Here is a 26,257-nt window from a genome sequence, read left to right as displayed (position 1 = left end):
GACAGTAATCATTTACAAACATAGACCACCCTCAGCAAGTTTTGTTTGTCTGAAATCCATTGTTTTGTGCTATTTGCCTGCATTTAGCCTTCAATTCTTGCACTCTGCATGTACATTAGTTGGGATGTTATTGGCTGAAAAAATGTTTCAGCTGGATTAGAGTCACATTGCCTGGGGACAGTGTTGGATGGAAGTGATAAAAAATTCTTATAAAAAAGGCGCAATATCCTTACTTTTGATATTCCTCCAAAGATCCTGAGTTTCGGGCAGCTGGCAGCATAACCACTTTTTTATGTAATCACCCTACTCAGACCAAACCAAACAAAACAAAAAACCTCTAAATGTGCTCATCATAAATGTTATGACTTCACTTTGTTGTAATAACTATGTTGATAGTTCTAAATGCTCACCTTCCTTAAAAAAAAAAAAGTGGCAATAACTTCTGGGAAAAGGACTTAGTTTATTACCAGGTAAGCTCAAAAAGTAATATTTTGGCACAAAGCTAGTGAAGGACACTCTAGAAGGGAGACATGAGATTCTCACTGCTGTGCTCATGACACATTAGGAAATAGCCCTTAGAGACGTATTAAGTCTACAAAAAAATATAGTTGCTATGGCACACAGGGAATCTCATGCATTCTAACTAATGTGAAGAAACACAACTCTTCTGGAGAAAACCACAGTAGCCATACCTACATTTTAGCCTATCCCTGTGAATCACAGAACCAAGAGATCTGAACTCCCTGAAGTAATATTTTATTTGTGATTGTTCTTAAAAAATATACTCTGTTGTCAGCCCTGCCTCAGAAGCATTCCTTTCTCTGCATTTTTTCCTTTCTTTCCAATTTGAAAATCACAACCTTCTTAGTCTACCCAGCTCAGCAGAGCCCAGTGATGCAGACCATGGCCTTTTCATGGATCACATGTTAGGAGCATTGTCAGAACACAGCAAGGACCATGAAAAAGAACATTTCACATGTTTCAGACAGTGTGTCATTTGTGGGCACAGACCATTTCCATTGCACAGCGGGTTGTGAGGTCTGCCTTAAGCTTGTAGAAAGATTTCATTTCTTTCATCCAAAGGGACCTTGGAAGGAATCTTACATGAAGTTGGAGAGGAATTTTCTTGGACATTCTTATTAAACCTAGAATACCGACTCCCTGAAGGAATGCTAAATCACAATTTTTTGTATGAAAGGGTCTAGTTCTAACTAGTGGGGTAGTTCTACCTTTTTAGACTGTCACTATGTGACAAAGTTCCACATTTTGTAATTTATTTAGCCTTTTACCACTTATCCTTGATAGGCAGTATATCTGAAGATTGGGTGGAAAAAATCAGACCCACAGGCTACACTTTGGACTCAGAGTAAATATCTACACTATCTCTAAGGCGGAGACTTTTTTACTACCATACAAAGCTATCACAAACCTGTAACTTTCTCTTGGTATGCAAAGAATAACGTTCCAAGAAATATTTCAATGAAGAGCTCAGGCCATGTTCTTGTTTGACCCAGAAAGGGCATATTTATTCAGATTCCTACCTATGAACTAGAATTTTGCATTTATAGCTAATGTGACCTCTCTGGTTTCAAAGGTGTTTTTTACAGCTCAGACAGGACATCTTGACAACTCACCCCATTGCTTCCATTGAGGATGGAATTCTCTACACTGCCTAAAGAGAAGTCCCTTGTTAAACTGACTTTACCAGACAGCCTTCTCTGAAGAGTAATCCAATTAGTCAAAGACAGAGAGAGATAAAGAATATGCACACAGTAATTCCATCTGCCCTGGTGGCTGTGACACACTGCTCACTGCCAATATTTCCTTCAATGTCAGCACTTGACCTAGAGTGGTATGTGCCTCTGAAGCTAGGATGGCATTACTGGAGTGCTCTGTAGAGCCAGGGGGCCTTGCACGGCTTATTTGTATAATAGCCTCAGATCTGCCAAAAACTCCAACCTGACACATGCAGATGCTCAAGTTCAATAGCTACAGGATAAAATTTCCTATGGAATATGCCTTGCCTTAGGTGTGCTGGCTTAACATATAGAAAATAAAATTAAAATAATCCAAATCTAGTGTTAGTAAATTATGGCCTGAAGGAAAGCCTGACCTACTTGCTGTTTTTGTCAATAATCTCATTGGAACACAACTGTACTAATTTGTTTATATTTTACTAGTGGTTGTCTTTGCTCTATAAGAACAGATTTGTGGGGCTGGCGCGATGGTTCCCTGGCTAATCCTTCTCATGCAAGTGCCAGCATTCCATATGGGCACCGATTCATGTTCCAGCTGCTCTACTTCCCGTCCAGCCTCCGCTCATGTCCTGGGAAAGCACAAGATGATGGTCTAATGCCTTGAGATCCTGTCCTTGTGTGGAAGACTCGGAAATGTCTAGCTCCTGGCTTTGGGTTGGCTTAGCTCTGGCCATTGCAGCCATTTGGGAAATGAACCAGTGGATGGAGGATCTTCCTCTCTTTGTAAATCTGTCCTTTCAAAATAATAAGTAAAAAAATTTTTTTCAAAAGAACAAAGTTGAATGATTACTGAGGAGAGCATGCAGGCCTAAAGTGTACAAAATATTTACTTCCTTCCCTTCACATCATAAACTTGCCAACCCAGATCTGGAATACTATATATAGTTATATAGTTGCAAAATTGAATAGCCTAATCCAAAACATCAGGCACGGTTAATGAGCAGCTGGGCAGTCAGAGGTGGGGTAGAACTTTGTCCCCATGGATAGCGTGTGGTCTACTTCTTCAGTATTCTATCCCTGCATTTAGATGTTTCCTTCGGGAAAACTAAAATGGAATTATGCCATGTAAACTCAATAATTTGAGAGCTGTTTTTCATGTCAACTGGAGGATCAAGGGACATACTTGTTTCCTTTTCATTCATATTTACAGAAACAACTCTGATCAGAATGTGCCTATGCCCACTGCAAAACTATAGTCACCAGTTTCCCTCCTAGTGGCTACAGAGAGCCATATGATACAGTTTGGGTCAACATAATTCTAGAAAGGGCTAACATAATTCTAGAAAGGGCTTCCAAAAGAGTTCTTAAAGAAGTCAGACTCTGTGACCCCTTCACCTTCTCACCTGTTCCCTTCTTTATGACAGTAAGGATGCAGTGCTAGAAGTGAAGCAGTCACTTGGTCATCATAGGGGAACAAGAGATTAACAGTCACAAGAAAGAATGGCTGAACTGAAGGAAAAGTATGTGGATTCTGATGCTAGCTTAAGATTTCCATACTCAGCATGAACTATCCACTCCCAAATATTTAACACATGACAAAAACCAAACTGCTTTATCAAGCCATTCTCAAGTGTTTTATCTTCCTAATCACAATTATCAATTGCCCAAGAGCTATACCCTCTCTACTTTGATGAATCCTTAGTTGTCTTCCAAATTTCCGGGTTTTGTTATCATTGGCATTTTCTGTTTGCTTTGATGCAAGAAACTTAACCAGCCAAAAAATGCAAAAAAAAAAAAAAGTGCTGTTCACATATAATAAAGGAAAGGAGAATGGGCAAAATACCAAAGAGGATCAAATGCTTAGTATGTGAGCTGCATGACAGGCAGCACTTGTCTTGTATCCCTCTAGCACACAGCACACTTGAAAATGTTCCCAGCACATGTTAGGTACTCAGTAAATACCTGAGGATGGAATGAATTACCTGCGAATGATCTATTAGCAGAATAAGTCCTTTCACGACACTGACAGGGTCACCAGACACTGACAACATTTTGGACATTAAATCGCTGTATCCGTTGAAAAAAGTGACAGGTCTGAGTTGAACATCAAACAGGATGGCTGACATGCCAGCATAGGAGTCAAGGTTTTCCTCCCCTTCATCAGGAGTGGCTGCTATTAAGGCCTCCAGCCCTTGGGCTTCAATGACCACCTAAGAGAAAAATCAGGACCATGTTTAAACAAGCCCCCTGGCTGCTCTGCAAATGATAAATGAGGCTGCTGAGCTAGAACTTTACAGAGAGTCAGAAACACGAAGATCTGCAGCTGCCTTGCAAAAGCAACAACAATAAACTTCTGTATTTAAATCTGGGTGAGTTGGCTTTTTTTCCCACCATTTAGTCCTCACAACCACATTTTTGAAGTTCAAATATGACCCATTTGGTGGATGAGGTGCAAAAACACCTCTGGTTCATCCAGGTAGTAAAAGCAGACACAGAATGCAAACTCTTGACTACAAAAGGACCACGTGCCATTCCATTTTATGATGCCATGCAAGGGGAGAGATTATCTAGCCTGAGGGCCATCTAATGCCCTCCAAATAATTCATTATGGCCTGTTAAGCCAACTGTATGCAGGACCTGAAAATTAATGAATTTATAGCAGGCTAGTTTTTAAGCCTTTAGTGGCCCTCAACAGAAAAAGGGCTGCTGATCCATATTAAGCCTCTTCCTCTTCCCAGACTGTCCTATATAATGGATCAGTTGTCTTGGAGGACCTCAGGAAGGAGACAGGGAGGTGTCAGCCATCAAGTCAAGTCTGCTGCCTACTAATGGCATGGACCTCTCTAAATTGCAACTCACACCTTTACATGTTGATCAGCGGCAGGGGGCTCACACCCTGAACGATACCACACAGAAGAATCCAACATATCCCCTGTACTTCTCACCCAGCCCCTTCACTGTGGGTGTTTGGCATTTCAGATGGCCCATCAGAAAACAGATGGGGATTCCTCAGCACAACAACAGGGCATGGTATTCTGAGGACATTGCTATCAATGGGTGTGGTCATGTAATACTGATGAGAACTCAAGGTTTTATAGTACTGAAAGTTTAAATGGCTTTATTTAGAAGGCTACATTTTGATGTGAATAAAGACCAAAAAAGAAGTGAATTTCCTACTCTGTGGTAAAACTGAAGGGTAGTAATCACCCAGCAGTAAAATATAGACTTTCATTCTTTTGTTTCCTGGAAGTGTTAACCGACTCTTAGGAGAATTGTGCTCTTTTATGCAAGGCTTTATTTGGAGGAATCAATCTCTTTGTAACAGTATCCAAAATAAGAAAACATATTCTAGAATTAAACATTTAGAAGGGATTAGATATAGGGACTGAAGTTGTGAACAAAAATAAAATATTATGAAACAAAGTTTATATGATAAATGGAGTGGGAGTTTTGGCATGGGGGTTAAGCCATTGCTTGGGATACCTAATACCATTTCTGAGTGCCAATTCTAGTCCTGGTTATTCTGCTTCCAATCCAGCTTCTTATTAATGTTACCCGGAAGGCAACAGAAGATGGCCCTATCGCTTGGGCCAACATCACCCACATGACAGACCCTACTCCTCCTCCCAGCTGTTGGAGTTCCTGGCTCCTGGCTTTAGCGTGGCCTGGGTCTCATTGTTGAGAGTATTTGTAGAATGAACCAGAAGATGAAAAATTTCTCTCTGTCTCTCTGTCTTTCTCACTTACACACTCTCAATCTCTGAGCCTTTCAATTAGATGAAAAATAATTTTCTTAGTTATGTGAGAAATAATGGCACAGTTTCGATTATAAGAATACATGCTTCTTTGAAAAGAAAATGGATGTTTGATAAGTTCCATGAATCAAATTTCTTGGGCTTCAGTTCACATTTAAAACTTTCTCAGACACAAGAAACCACGGAGGTTATTTCAGATGATGGAATTGTAGGCAACATGTTGACAGCAGCGACCATCAGTTTATTCTAATTATCATTTGCATATGTATTTTATTTTGCCTCAGACTAATGTCTTACATACTTTATTAAGCAAAATCCATGGAAAATGAGTTACCTGGCTACCATGAAGATCAGCCTTCCCAAGGTACTGAAAGATGTTCAGGTTACTTCTCCGCAGAATGCCGGAGCCAGAGTACAGAATGTCAAGGCTGTACGTGGATGATGAACGAGGACTGCCTAATGACAAAACAACACAACCCCCATGATTCAACAGCAGTTTCACAACACCAAGTGGATGAGGAGCATGGAAGAAGGGGTCCTCTGTGTGTTACATACGTTCTATATAGCCAGTATAGGCGGAGGAGGAACCACTCTTGGAGAAACGATCATAATTGTGTGCAACCATTTCTTTCAGAACGCGGCGGACCATTTTGCTGCAACACATAGGAAAGAAAAGCTGCACATTCATGGTAGTGGCTGGTTCCCAAGTCACCTTTGGAAAAAACCCAAATCCTCAGTGGAAAAAAAAAAAGGCGGGGAGGGTGCAAATGTTCCTCATGCCTCTGTAAGGCTCGGGGAGGTGCCAGCTGGAGCGTGAGCATCAGGATTAAGGCTTTCCCATTCATTCCTCAGATATTTGAAATTCACTTTGGTATCACAGTGGCATCAAGGAGAAGTTGCCCAGCAATGAGAAGGGTTCAGCACACGGGTGACGGGGCCTCAGGAATGGGAAACACATGTGCTGTGGAGCTTCATGCTTCTGGTGCTGGACAGTAAGTACATTCCAGGAAAGTCACACCAAACTACTACTTTTCTGCATCCTCCAATGTTGTCACTGGCTAAAACATGTGTGAATCCATTCCGAGAATTTTTCAAATACATTAAGAACTCTGTAAAATCCCATGGAGAAAGACTGGAATTTGTGGCACAGCATGTTAGGCCATTCCATTCCACCCTGTCATCCCATATTAAAGTGCCAGATCAAATCCCAGTCGTTCTGCTTCTGATGCAGCCCCTGTTAATGCATATAGGAGACAGTAGATGATGATCCCTACCACCCACGTGGGAAACCTGAATGAAGTTCCTACGTTCTGGCTTCAGCCTGACCTAGCCCTAGGTGTACCAGTTATTTAGGGAGTGAACCAGTGGCAGGGGATTTCTCTCTCTCCCTCTTTCCCTCTTTGTCTTTTTCTCTCATCTGTCTCTGTCACTCTGCTTGTCAAACAAATAATTTTTAAAATACTGTTCAAAACATACAGAAACCATTGTCTCCTCTAAATCCTTACCCCATGCCTGCATATTTTCTATGCAATTAGTGTTGAGATCTTCCCACCTCTGATCACCTAACACTAAGAGTACCACTAGCAAGAAAATTACAGCAGAAGAGCAAAACAAATTATCAACTCAAGAAATCTAGACCTGGGTTTGAGGCAGAGAATTTTTGAGAGTTAGAGTGGTAATCTTATGTGCCCACTCTTCTCCAATCTTATTGTTCCCAAAGGTGTAATGCTGTGCGTGTAATTCAGGGGGAAAGACACATTCCCTTTGGTTTTGTCTTCAGTTTCAGTGAGGAACAGCTTTGTGGGCGCCACTTTGAAGAGTACCATCTATCAGTGAATCTGGGAAGAGAGCCTAGGGAACTAGGTAGAAGTTAATCCAGCAAGAGTAACTGAGAGAAATGGAGTGTGCTGATCATACTCTGCATTAGAGAAGTGCTAAACTATGGACCAGGCCTGTGGTTTTCAACTTCAATTGCAAATTCATTGGATCTGTGATAAATGGGGCTTTGAGGAATTCTGCCATTTGAAAAGTGAAGAAAGAAGATCATTTGGTGAGAATTTCGCATCATTTTCTTGTGTTACTTATAAAAATAGTCCTGCTGAAAATGTAGTCAGAGTTTAAAACATTACTAAAGTTTGGCAATATATGTATCTATCAAATTGACTAGACTACTTCATATAAAAATCATAGCCAAGGTTCCATATTATAGTGACAAAGTAAACCTGTTTTACATTTGGCTCGCTTTGTTTTATATGATATAATACAGCATAATAATCATACCATCACTATTAATTACATGTGCTCTACATCAATAAACAAACAAGTTCAAATAAGCAGAGACATGGACAGTGTGTCATACCTTGCAGGCATTTCAAAATGCAGGATATCTTGAATAAAAGCAAGCATGTATTTGTTCATTTCTTTGGGAAGCTCCCCAATGGAAAGCAGGATGTTTTTTACTTCCATGTATGATGGATTGTTCTTTAGAATGACAGCAGCTGCTGTGGTACGCACAGTCTTTTCATGGACTTTATAGTTTTGGTGGTATATCCTGTTCAAGGTCTTCTTCACCTGTTCATCAAATACTGAAACTTAGTGTATATCTAGACCATTAAAACTGATCTTGTAAAAAATTGATCTTATAACAGCAATAGAGGATATTCACAAAACTATGCATTTCCTAGGTTCCTTTTCAATTAGGTTAGGACTATGTGACTAGGTCTGTCTTGTGGGCTATGAACAGAGCCAGTGTAGGTTACTTATAAATAGAACCCGAGAAAAGCTGGTGTACTGTCTTCTATCTCTTTCTCCCATGCTTGTGGTGGACCAGTGTCCACATATGCTTTACCCATATAAGACACAAAACAAAGAGATGGCATTAGGAACAGAAAATAAGATGCCATTTGGAATGCCCACATCTCATATTATAGTGCTTGTGTTCAAATTCTACCTTTACTTCCTATCCAGTTCCATTCCAATAGGTACTTTAGGAAATAGTAGGTGATGGTTCAAATACCTGGGTCTCTGCAACCGTGTGGGAAACACAGATTGAAACATTTGGCTTCCTTTAGACCCCCCAGTTCCAGCTGTTGTGAGCAATTGAGGAGAGAACCAATGGACAGATGCTATCTCTCTTTCTGTCCCTGCCTTTTAAATAAGTCAAACATATACATTTAAAATAATTAAATATGGCATAGCATTGGAAATAAAATTTCTTTGATTAAGTGCTGAGATTTCATGGTTCACTTATTGTAGCAGTATAACCTGATATTGAGAGTTTATTTGGTAAAAAGAATCTGAGGAGAGAAGACAATGTGAATGAATATTTCTATATAGTGGAGCACCTCAGAATCTTTCCTTATACTTTATTTAGTATAATTTTTAATTATTCTTTTTAAAAGACACATTTATTTGAGATGCAGAGACAGAACGAGAAAGAAAAGTAGTTAATTCCCATCTGCTAGTTTATTCTCCAAATGCCCACAACAATTAGGACTGTTTCATTCTGAAGCTGAGAAATAGGAACTCAACACGACACCTACATGGGTGACAGGGACCCAAGCCTTTGAATCAGGACTTGTTGCCTTCCATGATGCACATTAGCAAGAAGCTGAAATCAATAAAGTGCCAGGACTTGCATCCAGCCATTCAGACATGGCTATGTGGACATACCAAGTGGCATCTTAGCTACTATACCAAAGCAGGGTAAAGCATAATGATAAAGTAAAGTGGAAAGCACAGAGCATTTCTGAGTAAACCGTACTACTACACATGCATATCCTATCTGTTGGTGCCTGCACCACAGTTTTCATGATTTGAATGTGTTTTCTAAAGGTTCAAGTGTCAGAAGTTCGGTGTCGGTACGGTGGTTTTGAGGTGGTAGTACCTTTAAGATGGAAGGTCTGAGAGAAGGTAATTAGGTCATGCAGCACCACTGAGAAGTGAGTTATGCAGGTCTTATAAGGATTGAACTCAGTGCCAGGAGCATGAGATGTTATAGAATATCCTTGCACCGCCCCTGAATCCTGAATGCTGGTAGCCAGTCTCAAACTTGGCTTCCACCATTGTAATGTTGTCTCGCATGAGGCCAGAGCCACAAAGATAGATACTATGCCCTTGACTCTTCATCACTGTGAGCTAAATAACCACCTTTTCTTTATAAAGTACCCAGCCTCAGGTATTTTATTATAGTAACAGAAAATGAACTCACAGTTCATTTTGATGAACTGTTAGATTTGATGGTCCTATATAACACATTGTTATGACTCATGTTATGTAACATTATTTCTTCCTAAGAAAGGTATTACAATGAAAATATGCTAAAATAATTGCATTTTGTGATAAAAAATAATTTTATTGGTTATTGGCTTTGTCTATTAATATGTAATGATAAGGTTTTACACCAGGAATTCATAAACATTTCTTATAATTCTATTCACCTTTGCCTCTTCCTATCTCTCTGAAGTGTTACCATTATGCTTAGATATGCAGGAGGTAAAAAATTCACACAAGAATATAAACAACTGCGAAAGGACAGAGCAAATATTTATATATAGCTTTGTCTTAGTCAAAAGCCTTGTACTCCTGTTGTTAAGCTTTGTAGCTGTCCAGTTTTATCACAAAACCAGTGTGAACATGCTTAGATACAAACTGGAAATAGCATTTGCAGTGTTTAATACCATTCAGACAGTTTATCTTGATGTTACTAAACATTCTCCTACTAGATATTTAATGTAGGTGTACACATAAAGTAAAAGTCAAGATACTTTGAGTGCCACTTTTGTGACGGAGTAGGTGAAGTTGCCATTTAAATTGCCAGCATCTGTTGTTGTTATTCTAATTCATACCGGTTGCTGACCTTATTTCGTGGCTTCTCAATTAAGGGAATGTATAGTGATGGAGTAATAGAGACTACCATATTCAGATGTGGAGATACAATGCAATATGTGTTTCTGCTTCCAAATAAAAGATGGTCTGTGGGAAATGCGTAGACAACAGGATGCTGGATTGTCTGACATTGTCTGTACCAGCAATGTTGGGACACACTTAAATAACAAACTGATGGAATCATGATTCCTTATGAAAAATTATACTATTGTAACAATATGGGGAAAATCAATCAGGGGAGGGATTTTGAGGGGGGTGGGGAATCCCAGACTCTAAGAAATTATACTATACAATTCAAAATTTAAAAATAAAATTTAAAACAATGCCAACATCTCATACTGAATGTCAGCTCCAGTATAGGTTGCTCTGAATCTGATCCTACTCCCTACCAGAGTGCTGGGGAGGCAGCAGAGAATGGTTCAAGAAGACCCACATAGAAGACCCAGAATGAGTCTTAGGCTACTGGCTTAAGCCTAACATTGCTCAATTGTGGTAGCCACTTAGGGAGTGAAGCAATAGAGAAGAGCTCTCTCTGTCACCCCCTTTCTGCTTCTTTGTTACTCTGCATTTCATGTAAATACATATTAAATGCCTTTTTAAAAAGAAATTCTTGAAGAGAATCTGTTTTTTTTAATAAGAGGCATGCTTCATGATAACGGATATTAACTCTTCAAAATATCAAGCTGTTATGAAGAAGCAACTTAAAAGGTACTGCTAAGCAGGGGAGAGACTGAAAATAAACAGTGACTTGAGAGGAATTTGCTTTTGACGTGTTTCTGCCTTCTGTTAATGTTGCAATATTCATGGTGGTTTTACCTCATCAGTTATGAAAGGGACATCATATCTCTGGAGAGCAGTGGTAGCCAGGTGGCTGATGGGGCCCTCCCCTGCCTCTGCGTACTTCAGCAGGAGTGGGATGCCTTCTGGAAGCAGGGCATTCTTCAGAGCTAGCAGATACATCATGGTGTCTTCTTTCTTCTTTGTTTTTTCCAGTCCCTCCAGAATTAACTTCTTGGCTTCAACGACTGCCTAAAAAGGAACACATCTTAGACATGTGAATGACTATACCTAAAACAAAACCTAGGCAAGAAAACAAACTAAAGGTTCAAAATGTTTCACAGTTGTAGCCTGACTGAGGCATATAAGCAAATGGATCAACGTGATAAAATGTAATGTTTCTTTTAAAAAGTTTGCATATTCTTTTTTTTTTTTAAGATTTATTTTTTATTGGAAAGTCAGATTTACACAGATAAGGATAAGCAGAGAGGAAGATCTTCCATCCATTGACTCACTCCCCAAGTGGCTGCAATGGCTGCAGCTGAGCCGATCCAAAACCAGGAGCCAGGAGCTCCCTCCGGGTCTCCCAGATGGGAACAGGGTCCCAAGGCTTAGGGCCATCCTGGACTGTTTTCCTAGGCCACAAGCAGGGAGTTGCATGCGAAGCGCGGCTGCTGGGATTAGAACCAGCACCCATATGGGATCCTGGCAAAGTGAGGAATTTAGCCACTAGGCTACTGCGCTGGATCAAAAATGTACATATTCTTAAGAAACAATTAATGAACACATTTACCTTCCAACATATTACAAATATGTAAAGCAATTTTAAAATTTACTTATAATTGACTGTTCAAAAAACTCCCTATTGACTGAATTTCTTTTTGTTAATTCATTTACTTATTTTAAAGGTAAACTGAAATAGAAACAAAGATATAGGCAGATAAAGTGAGACAGATTTTTTTATCCAACTGGTTCACTCCTGCAGATGGCTGTAACAACTAGGGCTGCAATGGGCCAAAGCCAGGATGCACGAGCTCCCAGGGATGGGAACCGAGCACTGGAGTCATTACTTCCTGACTCCCAGCATCTGCGTTCTCAGGAAGCTGGATGTGATGCAAAGCTGGGACTCAAACACAGACACTCCAAGGTTATGTGGGTATTAAAGCCAGATCTGAACGACCGAGGCACAGCTTCCCCCATTTGCCCCCTCATTTGCTAACTGCATTGTTAAATTTCGAAAGTAACAAGCAATAGACTACAGGTGTCATCCCACAACTTAGCATTTACAGCTCAAACACAAGGTCTGGTTCTCATTGTTTTTAAAGGATTCATCTCATTTATTTGAAAGGCAGAGGGAGAGAAAGGTGAAAGGGAAAGAGAAAGAAGCAAAAATTCAAGAATTGAAAACATTTAATTATCATCACATACCTATGTATAGACAGGCATACTCTTTGACTAACAGTGCAATTTCTCCGGACAATAATGTGAGAAAACCTAACACAACTGCATTGTCACCCAGTGCCTCTAACCTTCAAGCTACAGCTCCATTCATAAGACAGAAATATGTGCCTAAAATATCCATTTTAGCATTAGTTGTACAATATCATACATAGGAAATACTGAATAAATCACAATTCATAGACATCCGGAGTCCTAATCCCATGGTGTGTCTACTTCCTTTTAACTACTTTCCCAGTTCCTGCAGGACAGCATACCAAATGCAGATTTGCAATCAGTATGAAGTTGGGGTGTCCTCTAGGACTGAAATAGTGACAATTTATCCACATTGGCCTTGCAGCAAAATTCAATTTAGGATGCCATCTAGTGCTAAAATAGCAGAAATGTCCAAAGCTCAGAGAAAATAAATGGACTTCTTAGAAGTTTGGAAGAACAAACACAAAGTCAGTTCATGAAGTTCATAAAATAAAATCAATCTCTCAATGTACGGATGATATCATATGTCAACCAGCTTGAAAACATTCACAGAACTATAACTTCAACTAATGAATAAAATAAAGATGCCAGAAACCAATCACTTATGAAATATTTCAATTTCAAATTCAAGTATTCTCAAGGAAAATTAATTTCAAGAGGACACAGAGAATAAAATTTAATATACTAAGAAGGAGCTATGAGAGATGAAATGCCTTAAAGCAAAGCAGTAATCTTTCAACTAGAAAGGACACACAGAGAAAGCAAAAACACCCTGGAAAGCATCTGTATCCGAACAGATTGAGCAGAAGAAACAATCAGTGAGTTGGAAGATAGACTATTTGAAAATATAAACTGGAAAATTACAAGCAAAAAGAGACAAGAGGAATGAAAAAAAAAAAAAAGGTGTCCAGAAACTCTGAGAAAGCATAGAAAGCCAATATCTAAGTGTCTGGATTCAACAGAGGCTTGAGAAGGCAAAAGGGCTAAAAAACATATTCAAGCAAGTAATAACTTATGTCAAAGATCATCATTTTGATTCACTCAAATGTATTCTACCCAAGACCTATAATCAAGTTCTCCAATGTTTAAAAAAAAAAAAAAAAGATGCTTAGAGCTGCAAGATAAGGGAAATAAATGACACGTAAAGAGGTTCTATTTTGCCTGACTCTGAATTCTCAGTAGAGTCCTTGTAAGTCAAGGGAGAGTAGGATATTTTCATATTGTGGGGGAAAAAAAAACTACTAAGAACATTGTACCCAGCAAAAAGACATTTCCAGACAAAGATAGAATTTATCATCACCAAACATTTCTTTTTTATTAATTATATTTATTTTGATGATAGTTAATTAGATGATAAGGGTCAAGGGCTAGAAGAAGATGGGTGACGTCATCATTTTCACATTTTCTTTTTTTCTTCCTTCCTGTATCTGGGAAAAGAGAGGGCAGGGGGCGGGATAAGCAGAGAAGCCACACCCAGCCTCCTACATTGCAGCCTGGGATAGAGCGCAGCCACCTGACACATTTCTTATAAGAAATACTAAATAGAATTCTTCAAACTAAAACAATGAGACAATAATGAGAAAGAAAATGCCAGGAGGTAGTAAATCCATTAGCAATTATGCAAATTTAGAATGTTCTAGTATAGTAAATAGGGAATGCAAAATAATGTTTATATCAGAAGTCTGAATACTAAAACAATTTTTAATAATTATATTAATAGACACTAAATAGATAAAGATTTCTTATATTTGAAAGGTAGATTTACCCAGAGAAGCAAGACAGAGAGAAAGATTTTTCTATATGCTGGTTCACTTCCCAAATGACTACAAAGGCCAGAGGTAAAGTGATCCAAAGCCAGGTACCAGGAACTTCTCCCAGGTCATCTGCATGAGTGTAGGACTTGAGTCATCCTGTGCTGTTTTCCCAGGTCATAAGCAGGCAGCTGGATCATAAATTGAGCAGCTGGGATTAAAAAATACTGGCACCTATCTGGGATGCTGGTATGGCAAATTGGGGACTAGCCTGGTAAGCCAATGTGCCAGCCCCACAATATAGAAAGATTTAACAGACATTAAAAACTCAAAATGTGGAGAATAGAGTACTTCTGTAGATTTATTCATCAGTATGTTTTTAAGATTTATTTATTTTTATTGGAAAGGCAGATAAACAGAGAGGAGGAGAGACAGAAAGATTTTCCAATCCCCAAATGGCCACAATGGCTGATCCAAAGCCAGGAGCCAGGAGCCTCTTCCAGGTCTCCCATGCGAGTACAGGGTCTCAAGGCTTTAGGCCATCTTCTACTGCTTTCCCAGGTTATAAGCAGGGAGCTGGATGAGAAGTGGAGCAGCTAAGACATGAACCAGCTTATGGGATCCTAGCACTTGGGAGGTGATCATTTAGCATTTAGCCTAATGCACTAGGCCTTATCAGTATTTCTTCTCTTTCTTTTATAAAGATTTATTTTATTTATTTGAAAGTCAGAACTGCAGAAAGATAGATCTTCCATACACTGATTTACTCTCCAAATGGCTGCAAAGGCTGAGGCATGCGCAAGCTGAAGCCAAGATCCAGGAGCATCTTCTGGGTCTTCCACATAGATGCAGGGATCCAAGCACTTGGGCCATTCTCTGCTGCTTTTCCCAAGCACGTTGGCAGGGACTGGGTTGGAAGTGGAGCAGCTGGGACTCAAATTGTGCCCACATGTGGTGCCAGTACTGCAAGATGGAGTCTTGATGAGCTATGCCAGCCTCTATCTCTTCCTTCATTTCCCTACTATCTTCACAATTAACTTTAAGCTGTTATCACTTCAAATTGCTTATGATGTTCAAAAGATGTTTTTGGTAAGCTTCACAATGGAAAAATTTATAATAGGTTTACCATATATATAAGCAAGAATCCAAGCCCACTACTATTTACTCTCAAAGGAACATTGTGAAGGGAGGAAGAAAGGAACTTCGCTAAAACTGGAAAATAAATATTAAAATGCAAGCAGTAAGACCTCATCTATTAATAATTACCTTAAGTGTAGATACATGAAATTACACAATCAAAAGTTAGAGTAATTGAATGAATTTAAAAATAAGACCTGACCATGTGCTACTTACAAAACCTCTCTTTAGGTGCCAGTGCTGTGGCCTAGCAAATAAAACCATTAACTGTGGTGCTGGCATCCCCCATGGGTGTAGTTTTGAATCCCAGATGCTTCACTTATCTTTTTTTAAGATTTATTCATTTTTATTGGAAAGTCAAATACACAGAGAAGAGGAGAGACAGAGAGGAGGATCTTCCGTCCAATGATTTACTCCCCAAGTGGCCACAATGTCTGGTGCTGTGCCAATCCAAAGCCAGGAGCAAGGAACTTCTTCCAGGTCTCCCATGCGGGTGCAGGATCCAAAAGCTCTGGGCCATCCTACACTGCTTTCCTAGGCTACAAGCAGGGAGCTGAATGGGAAGCGGGACTGCCAGGATTAGAACTGGTGCCCACATGGGATCCCAGCACATTCAAGGTGAAGACTTTTGCCAGGCCCGATGCTTTACTTATAATCTTAGCTTCCTGCTAACAAGTCTAGGAAAACAGTGGGAAATGGCCCAAGTCTATGTGTCCTGTGCCCATTTGGGAAATCTGGCAGAAGTTCCTGGCTCCTGGCTTAGGATGGGTCCACCTCCAGTCATTGTAATCATTTGGGGAATAAAATGGTGAATGGAAGAACAATTTAAATAAATCAAATCATAACTGAGAAAAAAAAGATATTACTCTGAAATACAAAAGAGTTAGAAATAAATATAAGTAATTATATGGCAATGAATTCAACCTTGGAACCCCAATGGACCCTAAAGAACAAAAACAATCTTGAGCAAAATAACAAAGTAAGAAGTGTAACATGATGTCATTTAGCTATAATAATTAAAACAGCATAGCACTGGCAGAAAAACACACAAACCCAATACAAGAATGAAAATCCTGGAAGTGAACACACATCTTCAGCCAGCTGATCCTTGACATAGTTGTTAATATCACACATTAGAAGAAAAAAAGAATTATCGATAAATAGTGCCCGGAAAACTGGGCATTCACATGCACAGAACAAAGCTGAATCCCCTATCTCTTAGAGTGTACACAGTCAACTCAAATTTTAAAGACCTAAACATTAGACCTAAATCTTGAAATCACCAGAAAGAATATAAGAGAGATGCTTCAGGTCATTGGAATAGAAAATGGTTTTTTCTTTGTTATCAAATTCCAAAGCATTAAAAACACAAGCAAAAAGACAAATGAGATTTCATCAGAACAATGAACTTTTTTAAGGTAAAGGAAACAAATAACAGAGCGAAGACAATGGGAAAACATACTTGCAAGTCATATATATCTCACAAAGGCTTAACATCCATTCTGTATAATGAACTCAATGCCAAAACCCCCAAATAATCTAATTACAAAGTGGGAAGTTGGTCTAAACAAACCTTTATTAAAGGAAGAAATACACATGATCATCAGTTATATGAAAATAGGCTCAATATCACTAATCATTAGGGAAATACAAATGAAAACCACAATGTAGTATCACCTTTTCAAGTTAGACTGTCTGCAATAAAATGACAAAAGATAACAAGCACTGATAAGGATGTGGAGAAAAGAAAACTCTGGCATCTTGGTGGTAAATCTATAAAATCATTGTAGAAACAAACCCTGAAAATAGAACTATCACATGAGGCAGCAATTTCATTGCTGTGTATATATCCACAGGAAATCTGCCAGAGACATTTGAAAGCAACACTATCTACTGCAGCCACAAGAAAAACACAAGTACCTATACACCAGTGAGTGGGCAAAGGAAACATGGTACACGTTCACAAGAGAATGCTATTCAGCCACTAAAAGGATGACATCTACAGACCAGTGTTCTGCTGCATTTCGTTAAGCCACTTTTTTTAACATCAGCATTTCATATCAAAGTGTCAGTTCAAGTCCCAATCCAACTTCCTGCTAAAGAGCCTGGAAAGGCAGCAGAAAACGGCCCTCCCTTGGTCTTCCACCACCCATTCGGACCACCAGGATGAATGGGATTCTTAGCTCCTGGTTTTGACCTGATCCAGATGTGGCTTGTGTGGCCATTTGAGAAGTGAGCTTGCAGATGGAACATCTCTCTACTCTCGCAAAAGTTAAAACTGGGTTGATAGTTAGCAGAGACCATGAAGGGTAAGAGGGGAGCGAAGAAGGGGAAAGGTTATTTGACAGATTCTAAGTTGTAGTTGATAAGAAGTTATGGTATTCTATCATATATTAGTGTGCCATAAGTAATAATTAATAGTACACTGTATATTTCTTTTAAAAACATTGTATGAAAGAATTTTTGTTTCTACCATAAGGAATGTTTGAGATGGATATGTTTATTCTGTTTGGACATTAAGCAATGTATACATGTTTCAAAATATCAAGCAATAATTCATAATGTATAATTTTAACACGTCAGTTAAACCTCTTAAAATTTATTAAAAACACTTTTTTGGAAATAACTTAAAATGGAAACAATACACCAAAACATGGTGCTAAATGTTCACATCTAACAAAGAGAGATACGTGTTTTGGTATAACAGTTAAGATGCCACATCCCATATCAGAGTTCCTGGGTTCAATCACCAACTCTCTTCTACAGTTGCCTGGTGGTGTGCATCCCGGGTGGCTGTAGGTGACTGTCCCAGTGCTTGGGTTCCTGCCACCCACAAGGGGGAACTGGATTGGATTCTGGACTTTTGGCTTCAGCACTGCCCAGCCCCAGCTGTCGCAAGCATCTGGGCTATGAGCCAGTGGATGAAAGATTTGTCTTTCTTCCCCTCCCATCTCCCTTATCCTTTACCTCTTTCAAATAAATTAAAATTAAAAAGTAAACAAAAATTTAAAAAGAGAAGATCTCAAATAAACAACTAACATTATATCTCAAAGAACTGGTAAAAGAAGATCTAAGTCCAAAGTTCACAGATGGAGGTAAATAATAAAGATTATAGAAGAAATAAGTAGAATCTAGAAAAATAATTCAAAATAAAAAAATTTAAACAAATTTGGCAAGCCATTAGCTATATTAAGAAAAAAGACTCAGCGGCAGAAATGAAAGAGGAACAACTGATAACGCAGAAATGTGAAAGATCATATGTCTATATCACAGACAACTATTTACAAGCTGGAAAATCCAAATGGAATAGACAACCTTTGTGAAATATGACCCACAAAGATTCAATCATGAGTTACCACAGACTTGGATGAGGTGGGGTGTGGGAGGGGACAAAACAAAAGGGGAAAGTTGCTGGGCACAAAGTTTAACTGATCAGAAATAGGCCCCTGTGATCTGTTACACAATATGGGGACTATGGTTAGTAATAACACATTTACGTTTTAAAAATATCTAAGAGACCAGCTGCTAAATGTGTCACCACAAAGAAACAGTAACCATTGGAAGTGATAGATACGTTAACCAGTTAGATTCACTCATTCCAAAGAATAAACACACATCAAAGCTCACACTCTACTTTCTAAATGCATGTATGATTTGTCAATGTAAAATCAAACAAAAAAGCTGAATGCATATGAATATTCAATTTATATTGATTCCCCCTGCTAACTTCTTATTTTTCAGGATGGTTCTAGCTATTCGTGGTTTTTTGTGTTTCCAGATGAACTTTTGAATCATTGTATCCAGTTCCGTGAAGAATGTTTTGGGCAATTTGATTGGAATTGCATTGAAAATGTATATTGCTTGTGGCAGTATAGACATTTTAATGATATTGATTTTGCCTATCCAGGAGCACGGGATGTTGTTCCATCTTTTGAGGTTTTGTTCAATTTCCTTTTTAAATAGTTTGTAGTTTTCTTCAAATAGGTCTCCTACGCTTTTGGTTAGATTTATTCCCAAATACTTCATACTTCTCTCAGCTATTTTGAATGGTATCCTGTTGGTTAGATTTTCTTCCATCTTGGTGTTATTTGCGTACACTATGGCTGTTGATTTTCGTTCGTTAATTTTGTACCCCGCCACTCTGCCAAACTCTCGTATAAGTTCTAGCAGTTTCTGTATTGAGTCTCCTGGTTTTTCTATGTATAGGATTATGTCATCTGCATATAGTGAAAGCTTGACTTCTTCGTTTCCTATACGTATGCCTTTGATTTCTTTTTCTTGTCTTATGGCCTCTGCAAGTACCTCTAGGACTATGTTGAATAGCAGTGGTGATAGCGGGCACCCTTGTCTTGTTCCAGATCGCAGTGGGAAGGGTTCTAGCTTTTCTCCATTCAGTATGATACTGGCGTTGGGTTTTTCATAAATTGCTTTGATTATGTTGTGGATTTTCCCGTCTATGCCTACTTTGGCTAGAGTTTTTAGCATGAAGAGGTGTTGGATTTTGTCGAAAGCTTTTTCTGCATCTATTGAAACTATTATGTGGTTCTTGTTTTGCAGTTTTTGGATATGGTTTATAACATTTATGGATTTCCGAATATTGAACCATCCCTGCATTCCAGGGATGAATCCTACTTGATCCGGATGAATGATCTGTCTGATGATTTTTTGAATGCTATTGGCTAGGATTTTGTTGAGAATTTTAGCATCAATGTTCATCAGAGAAATAGGTCTGTAGTTTTCCTTCTCTGATGGTTCTCTGTCCGGTTTTGGGATTAAGGTGATGTTGGCTTCATAGAATGAGTTTGGGAGGGTTGCTTCCTCCTCTATTGTTTTGAAGAGCTTGTAGAGGATTGGGGTTAGTTCTGTTCGGGATGTTTTGTAGAATTCTGTAGTGAAGCCGTCTGGGCCTGGGCTTTTTTTCGTTGGGAGATCCTTGATGACTGTTTCAATCTCTACCTCGGTTATGGGTTTATTTAATTCTGCAGTTGCCTCCGGACTGAGTTTTGGTAGGTGGTGGGAGTCCAAGAACTTTTCTATTTCTTGGTGGTCCTCAAATTTGTGGGAGTACAGTTCTTTGTAGTAATTTCTAATTATTTTCTTAATGATTGCAGTGTCTGTTGTTATGTTGCCTTTTTCATCTTTAATGCTATTGATTCTCACTTTCTCTTGTTTTTTTTTGGTCAATCGGGCCAGTGGAGTGTCTATTTTGTTTATTTTCTCAAAAAACCAACTTTTTGATTTGTTGATTTTATGTATAGTTTTTTTGATTTCTATTTGGTTTATCTCCTCCCTTGTTTTGATGATTTCTTGTTTCCTATTGTGCGTGGGACTCTTCTGCTGCTGTTTTTCCAGATCCTGGAGGTGTGAGGTTAGTTCCTGTATTTGGCGTCTTTCTTGGGCCTTGACATGCGCTCCGATTGCAATGAATCTACCTCATAGCACTGCTTTGGCAGTGTCCCACAAGTTTTGGAATGTTGTATCAGAGTTTTCATTGGTTTCCATAAATTTTTTGATCTCATCTTTAATTTCTTCTCTGACCCATTGTTCGTTTAATAGCATATTGTTCAATTTCCAAGAGTGCCTATACTTCCTGGGGAGTTTTGAGTTGTTGATTTCCAGTTTCATCCCATGGTGGTCTGAGAGGGTACATGGTATGATACTAATGTTTTGGAAGTTGTTTAGATTCGCTTTATGTCCTATCATGTGGTCGATTCTGGAGAAGGTGCCATGCACCGCTGAGAAGAATGTATAGTCTGTGACCTCTGGACATACTATAGAGCAGTGGTTATCAAAACAGCCTGGTACTGGCACAAAGACAGAAAGGAAGATCAATGGAATAGAATAGAAGCTCCAAAAGGGAACCCACACAAATACAACCAATTAATCTTTGACAAAAAGACCAATGACAACTCAAGCAAGTGGGAAGGCCTCTTTAGTAAATGTTGTTGGGACAACTGGCTGATAGCCTGTAGAAACAAAAAGATAGACCCACATCTATCACCATACACCAAGATCCAATCTACATGGATAAAAGACCTAAACCTACATCCAGAAACCTTCAAACTCTTGCAAGAAAATGTAGGAAATACCCTGCAAGACCTAGGAGTAGGTCCCAACTTTCTAAGAAGGACACGAGAAGCAATAGCAGTTGAGAACAGATTAAACAAATGGGACCTCATCAAACTAAGAAGCTTCTGTACAGCAAGGGAAACAATCAACAAAGTAAAAAAGCAACCCACAGAGTGGGAGAAGATCTTTGCACACGATATAGGCGATAGGGGGCTAATTTCCAGGATATACAAAGAACTTCAAAACAACCAAAAACCAAAACGAACAAGCCACTCAAGAAATGGGCACGGGAAATGGGCAAACATTTCACAAAGGAACAAATCCAAATGGCAAACAAACATATGAAAAAATGTTCCAGCTCCCTAGCAATAAGGGAAATCCAAATTAAAACATCGATGAGGTACCACCTAACACCAGCAAGATTGGCCCACATAAACAAGAACACCAACGACGCCTGCTGGCGAGGATGCGGGGAAAAGGGAACCCTACTCCACTGCTGGTGGAGCTGCAAATTGGTACAGCCTCTATGGAAATCAGTCTGGAGAACACTCAAACAACTCAAAATCTGCATACCATATGACCCAGCAATAGCACTCCTAGGAATATATCCAAAACACCTGTTTTACGACAAACCAACATGCATCCCTATGTTCATTGCAGCACAATCAGTAATTGCAAAAACATGGAAGCAACCAAAATGCCCATCAGCAGAAGATTGGATAAGAAAGCTTTGGTTCATCTACTCCATGGAATACTACTCAGCTATTAAAAAAAACAAAATGCAGTTCTTTGTGGCTAAATGGGCACAACTGGAAACTATAATGCTAAGGGAAATGAGTGAATCCCAAAAGATTAGATACCACATGTTTGCCTTGATTTAACGTGTAATTTTTGTTTGGTTGTTTGTTATTTTTTGAACCTGTCATTGATACTGTCTCAACCCAGATGTCTCGAAGAATGGAACTTGCATTATTTTTAACATATTGTTTACCCAATACTATGTCAATTAATTCCATAATGTTGTATAATGATACTGAGGCCTTGTTGGGGCTTTTAACTGACCGGATCTTTACTCTGTTAGACCTATCTTCAGACCATAGAAGGTCTCCCCAAGAGGCCACTGAACTTATCTGGACAATAGGACACGGAACTTTATGCTAGGCATGTGTTTGCAAGCAATGAATCTCAACTGAACTTGATCTATGGTTATGCAACAAGGTGGAGGAATCCACCATGGGGGGAGGGGTGTGGGAGGGGTGGGGGGAATCCCCAGTGCCTATGGAGCTGTACTACATAATACAATGTAAGCAACAATAATAATAATAAAAAAAAACAATTTATATTGATTGGGGTTAGTCAACTATCCAGTTTTTAGCAAGTATTTATTGAATATTATCTATATTGAGCAATTGCTGTTAAAAAAAAAGATCCATCTTAGCATGGAGCTTACACCTCAGTGTAAGACAGAATGAAACAATGTGCAGCAGATGCGAAAATTACGTTAGAGAGCAAAGATTGCTAAGCACAGAGCAGGATAAAGCAATTAGGCAAGTCAAGAGCAAGCAGGATTATGTGCAATGATATGATATATAAGATTGGATTGGCACTTACTTTGAGTTTGCAGCCTTCATTCTGACACAGCTTCCTGACAAGGGCTCCAATGACGATCATAACAGTTTCTTTGATGTCATTGCTCCCAAAGGGACCCTTGAACTTACTCTATTGGACAAACAGGAATAATAGAGATTACTATGATATGTAATTATTTGTAAAGGACATTTTTAGATGGTGACTAAGCATCCTATATCTGAAGAAAATTTTTTTTTTCTTTTTTTTTCAGCTTTTTAAAAACTTTATTTATTTATTGGAAAGTCAGCATTACAAAGAGAAAGAAATAAGACAGAGACTTTTCCATTCTGTGGTTCACTCTAAAAATGCCCAGATCAGTGTCAGCTGGGCCAGGCTGAAGCCATGAGTGGTAACTCCACCTTAGTCTCCTGTGTGGCAGTAACCCTGAAAATTTGGCCCTCATGGGTTGTGTTTCAGGAGCTTTGGAAAGAAGATGGGGAGAAGCACAGGGTAAGAAGAACTCTGCACTCTGATGTCAGACATGCACATCTCATCCACTAACCTCGGCCTGCTGTAGTGCGGTGCTGCCACCCCCACCCAAGGAGTTAGAGTCTCTAAATATTTACCAAATACCTCAAACTTGTGAATGTTTTTTTTTTTTCAGTTTGGACAATTTCTGCAGTTTAAGTTTTTAATACACAATATGGTCAATAAACTGCTTTCAAAGTTTTAACCAATAATGACTCTTAAGGTAATGAAATCATCTGTTGAAATATATTTAAACACACACCCACACACATATAAGGCAATGTTAGATAAGTATCTCATAGGTGATAGACAAATATTGTAAGAAACTTCAGTTTCGGGTTATATATTTATATATACACACACAAAATATATATATTGCTATTTTTGATGTTAAATAAAATTGGAGAACAGTCTAACACAAACTTAATAGGAAAGTAAACTACAGATAGAGAGATTTAAAAAAGTGCATTCAAGAATTCCATGAACCGGTCAGTGATCCTTTAGCGACCAACTCCGGATAGATTTTCCCACCAACCATAAGGCTGAGGGGACTGTGTCAAGCTTCAGTGGGTGTCAGATGATATATAAAGGTGTTCTAGTATAGGCGAGATGCTTCCTTCTCTCAGGGAAAGCACGGAGACATCTGGTCTGCACCCGTTCTCCACTGCCAAGATCAAATACTCAAAATATCTTTTGCAACAGTAGCTGTGTTACTATTAAGGCTAACAAAAATCCCTTTTATTAATCTATTCAAATATAACTAGTAACAGAAATATTACTGGATGCAAGGGTTTCACTTATCTCAGGTGTCTTCACTTAATCAGTCTTTAACAGGACATGTTCAAAGAAAAACTTCACTGTGGTACATAAATGAGGCAACTGGAAGATACACTTCCCTCATTAACAGCTGCCTGAAAAGCAGTTTGTCAATGATTTTTCATAGTAAGTATTAAGGGAGGGTCTGCAGTGTGGCAAAGGAAGAGGTGGGCACCTCCTAGTGCATACAGCAGCACGGATTGTCACACATTGAATGTCCACGTGGTAATCTGCTCCCATAGGTGAAGAATTTAATATTATAATGAGGAAAGTTTACTTCAGGTCACAAAGATCTGACTCAAATTGGTTTGTCACAACTTTAACTGCCCTTTATTTTGGGTGATCTGCCCCCAGTCTGACAGAAGAATGTTGCAACATAAGCTCTCCTGGGACATCCAATTAAAAACAAGTTCAGGATTGCTGGCTTCAGCAGCACATATAATAAAACAAGTTCAGGAGCATTCAGATTCTCCAACAGCACTCCTTTTTCCTTAATCTTATACTCTTGTTTACAAAAACAACATAGTGGAAAGTTAGAAGCTGTCAATTATATTGCCTATATATTTTCTGGGATGTCTAGATTCATAAGGCAAAATTAATTATTCAGAAAAAAAGTAAAAAGTATATCACAAACCTTAGTGCAAATTGAAATTCTCTTGCTTTCTAGTCTTTTTTTTTTTATTGCAAAGTCAGATATTCAGAGAGGAGAAGAGACAGAGAGGAAGATCTTCCGTCCAATGATTCACTCCCCAAGCAAGCACAATGGCCAATGCTGCACCAGTCCAAAACCAGGAGCGAAGAACTTCCTCCAGGTCTCCCATGTGGGTGCAGGATCCCAAGGCTTTGGGTCGTTCTCAACTGCTTTCCCAGGCTAAAAGCAGGGAGCTGGATGGGAAGCCGAGCTGCCAGGATTGGAACTGGCGCCCATATGGGATCCTGGCGCGTTCAAGGTAAGGACTTTAGCCGCTAGGCCACTACACCTGGCCTTTTTTTTTTTTTTTTTAAAGCCCAGTGTGTGGACCCCACTCCTTTTCATGTTAGCCCAAAGCTCTGTTGTACAGGAAAATTCTTAACTAACTAAAAGTCAATACTTAGAACCTGTCAGGCAAACGTCATAATAAAGTCTAAGAGTGTTTTAATCACATGCTATTTCCAGGTGAATGTTTGGGAGCACATGGAATCTATAGTACAAGATTGTTTTTAACCACGCCAAACTTATGTTTTATGACTGCTTCAGCTGTGTAAGACACAAAATATATTAATCTTCATGACCTTCTTCTATCTAAGTTCAACAAGAGACTTTGTTTCTTCCCTTCTTTGGCTTTTAATTTTCTTCCTATTCTTGCAAAAAGAAGAATAGCAAATATAAAAATTCTGGTTCTCCCTATACAGAAATTGGAAATAGAAAATGTTTTCAGGCCCGGTGGCGTGGCCTAGCGGCTAAAGTCCTTGCCTTGAACGCGCCGGGATCCCATATGGGCGCTGGTTCTAATCCCAGCAGCTCCACTTCCCATCCAGCTCCCTGCTTGTGGCCTGGGAAAGTAATTGAAGACGATCCAAAGCCTTGGAACCCTGCATCCGTGTGGGAGACCTGAAAGAGGTTCCTGGCTCCTGGCTTCTGATCGGCACAGCACCAGCCATTGCGCTCACTTGAGGCGTGAATCATCAGACAGAAGATCTTCCTCTCTGTCTCTCCTCCTTTCTGTATATCTGACTTTCCAATAAATAAATAAATCTTAAAAAAAAAGAAAATGTTTTCATATTAGAGTGGATATTCATAATTCTGCTTTCGACACACTTATACATTCATTATCCAGCTTTTAATAAAGAGTCAATA

The 26,257-nt window shown here is 39.1% G+C and overlaps 1 protein-coding gene across 1 annotated transcript in view; it reads right to left on the bottom strand.

The window, feature by feature from the left end:
• Positions 1–26,257, bottom strand: part of LOC121147065 (microsomal triglyceride transfer protein) — a 59,641-nt gene that overhangs the window by 6,814 nt on the left and 26,570 nt on the right. The window contains exons 10-15 of the mRNA XM_040966765.1: positions 23,119–23,226; positions 11,156–11,368; positions 7,812–8,023; positions 6,008–6,105; positions 5,787–5,908; positions 3,680–3,907 (exon numbers count right to left, since the gene is read on the bottom strand). Coding sequence (XP_040822699.1) covers positions 3,680–3,907; positions 5,787–5,908; positions 6,008–6,105; positions 7,812–8,023; positions 11,156–11,368; positions 23,119–23,226 — 981 coding nt within the window. The remainder of the gene's footprint in view (positions 1–3,679; positions 3,908–5,786; positions 5,909–6,007; positions 6,106–7,811; positions 8,024–11,155; positions 11,369–23,118; positions 23,227–26,257) is intronic.

Source organism: Ochotona curzoniae, unplaced genomic scaffold, assembly GCF_017591425.1.
Source record: "Ochotona curzoniae isolate NIBS_2020 unplaced genomic scaffold, NIBS_Ocur_1.0 scaffold_4506, whole genome shotgun sequence".
NCBI lineage: Eukaryota > Metazoa > Chordata > Mammalia > Lagomorpha > Ochotonidae > Ochotona > Ochotona curzoniae.
This window is presented reverse-complemented; position numbering and strand designations above follow the sequence as displayed.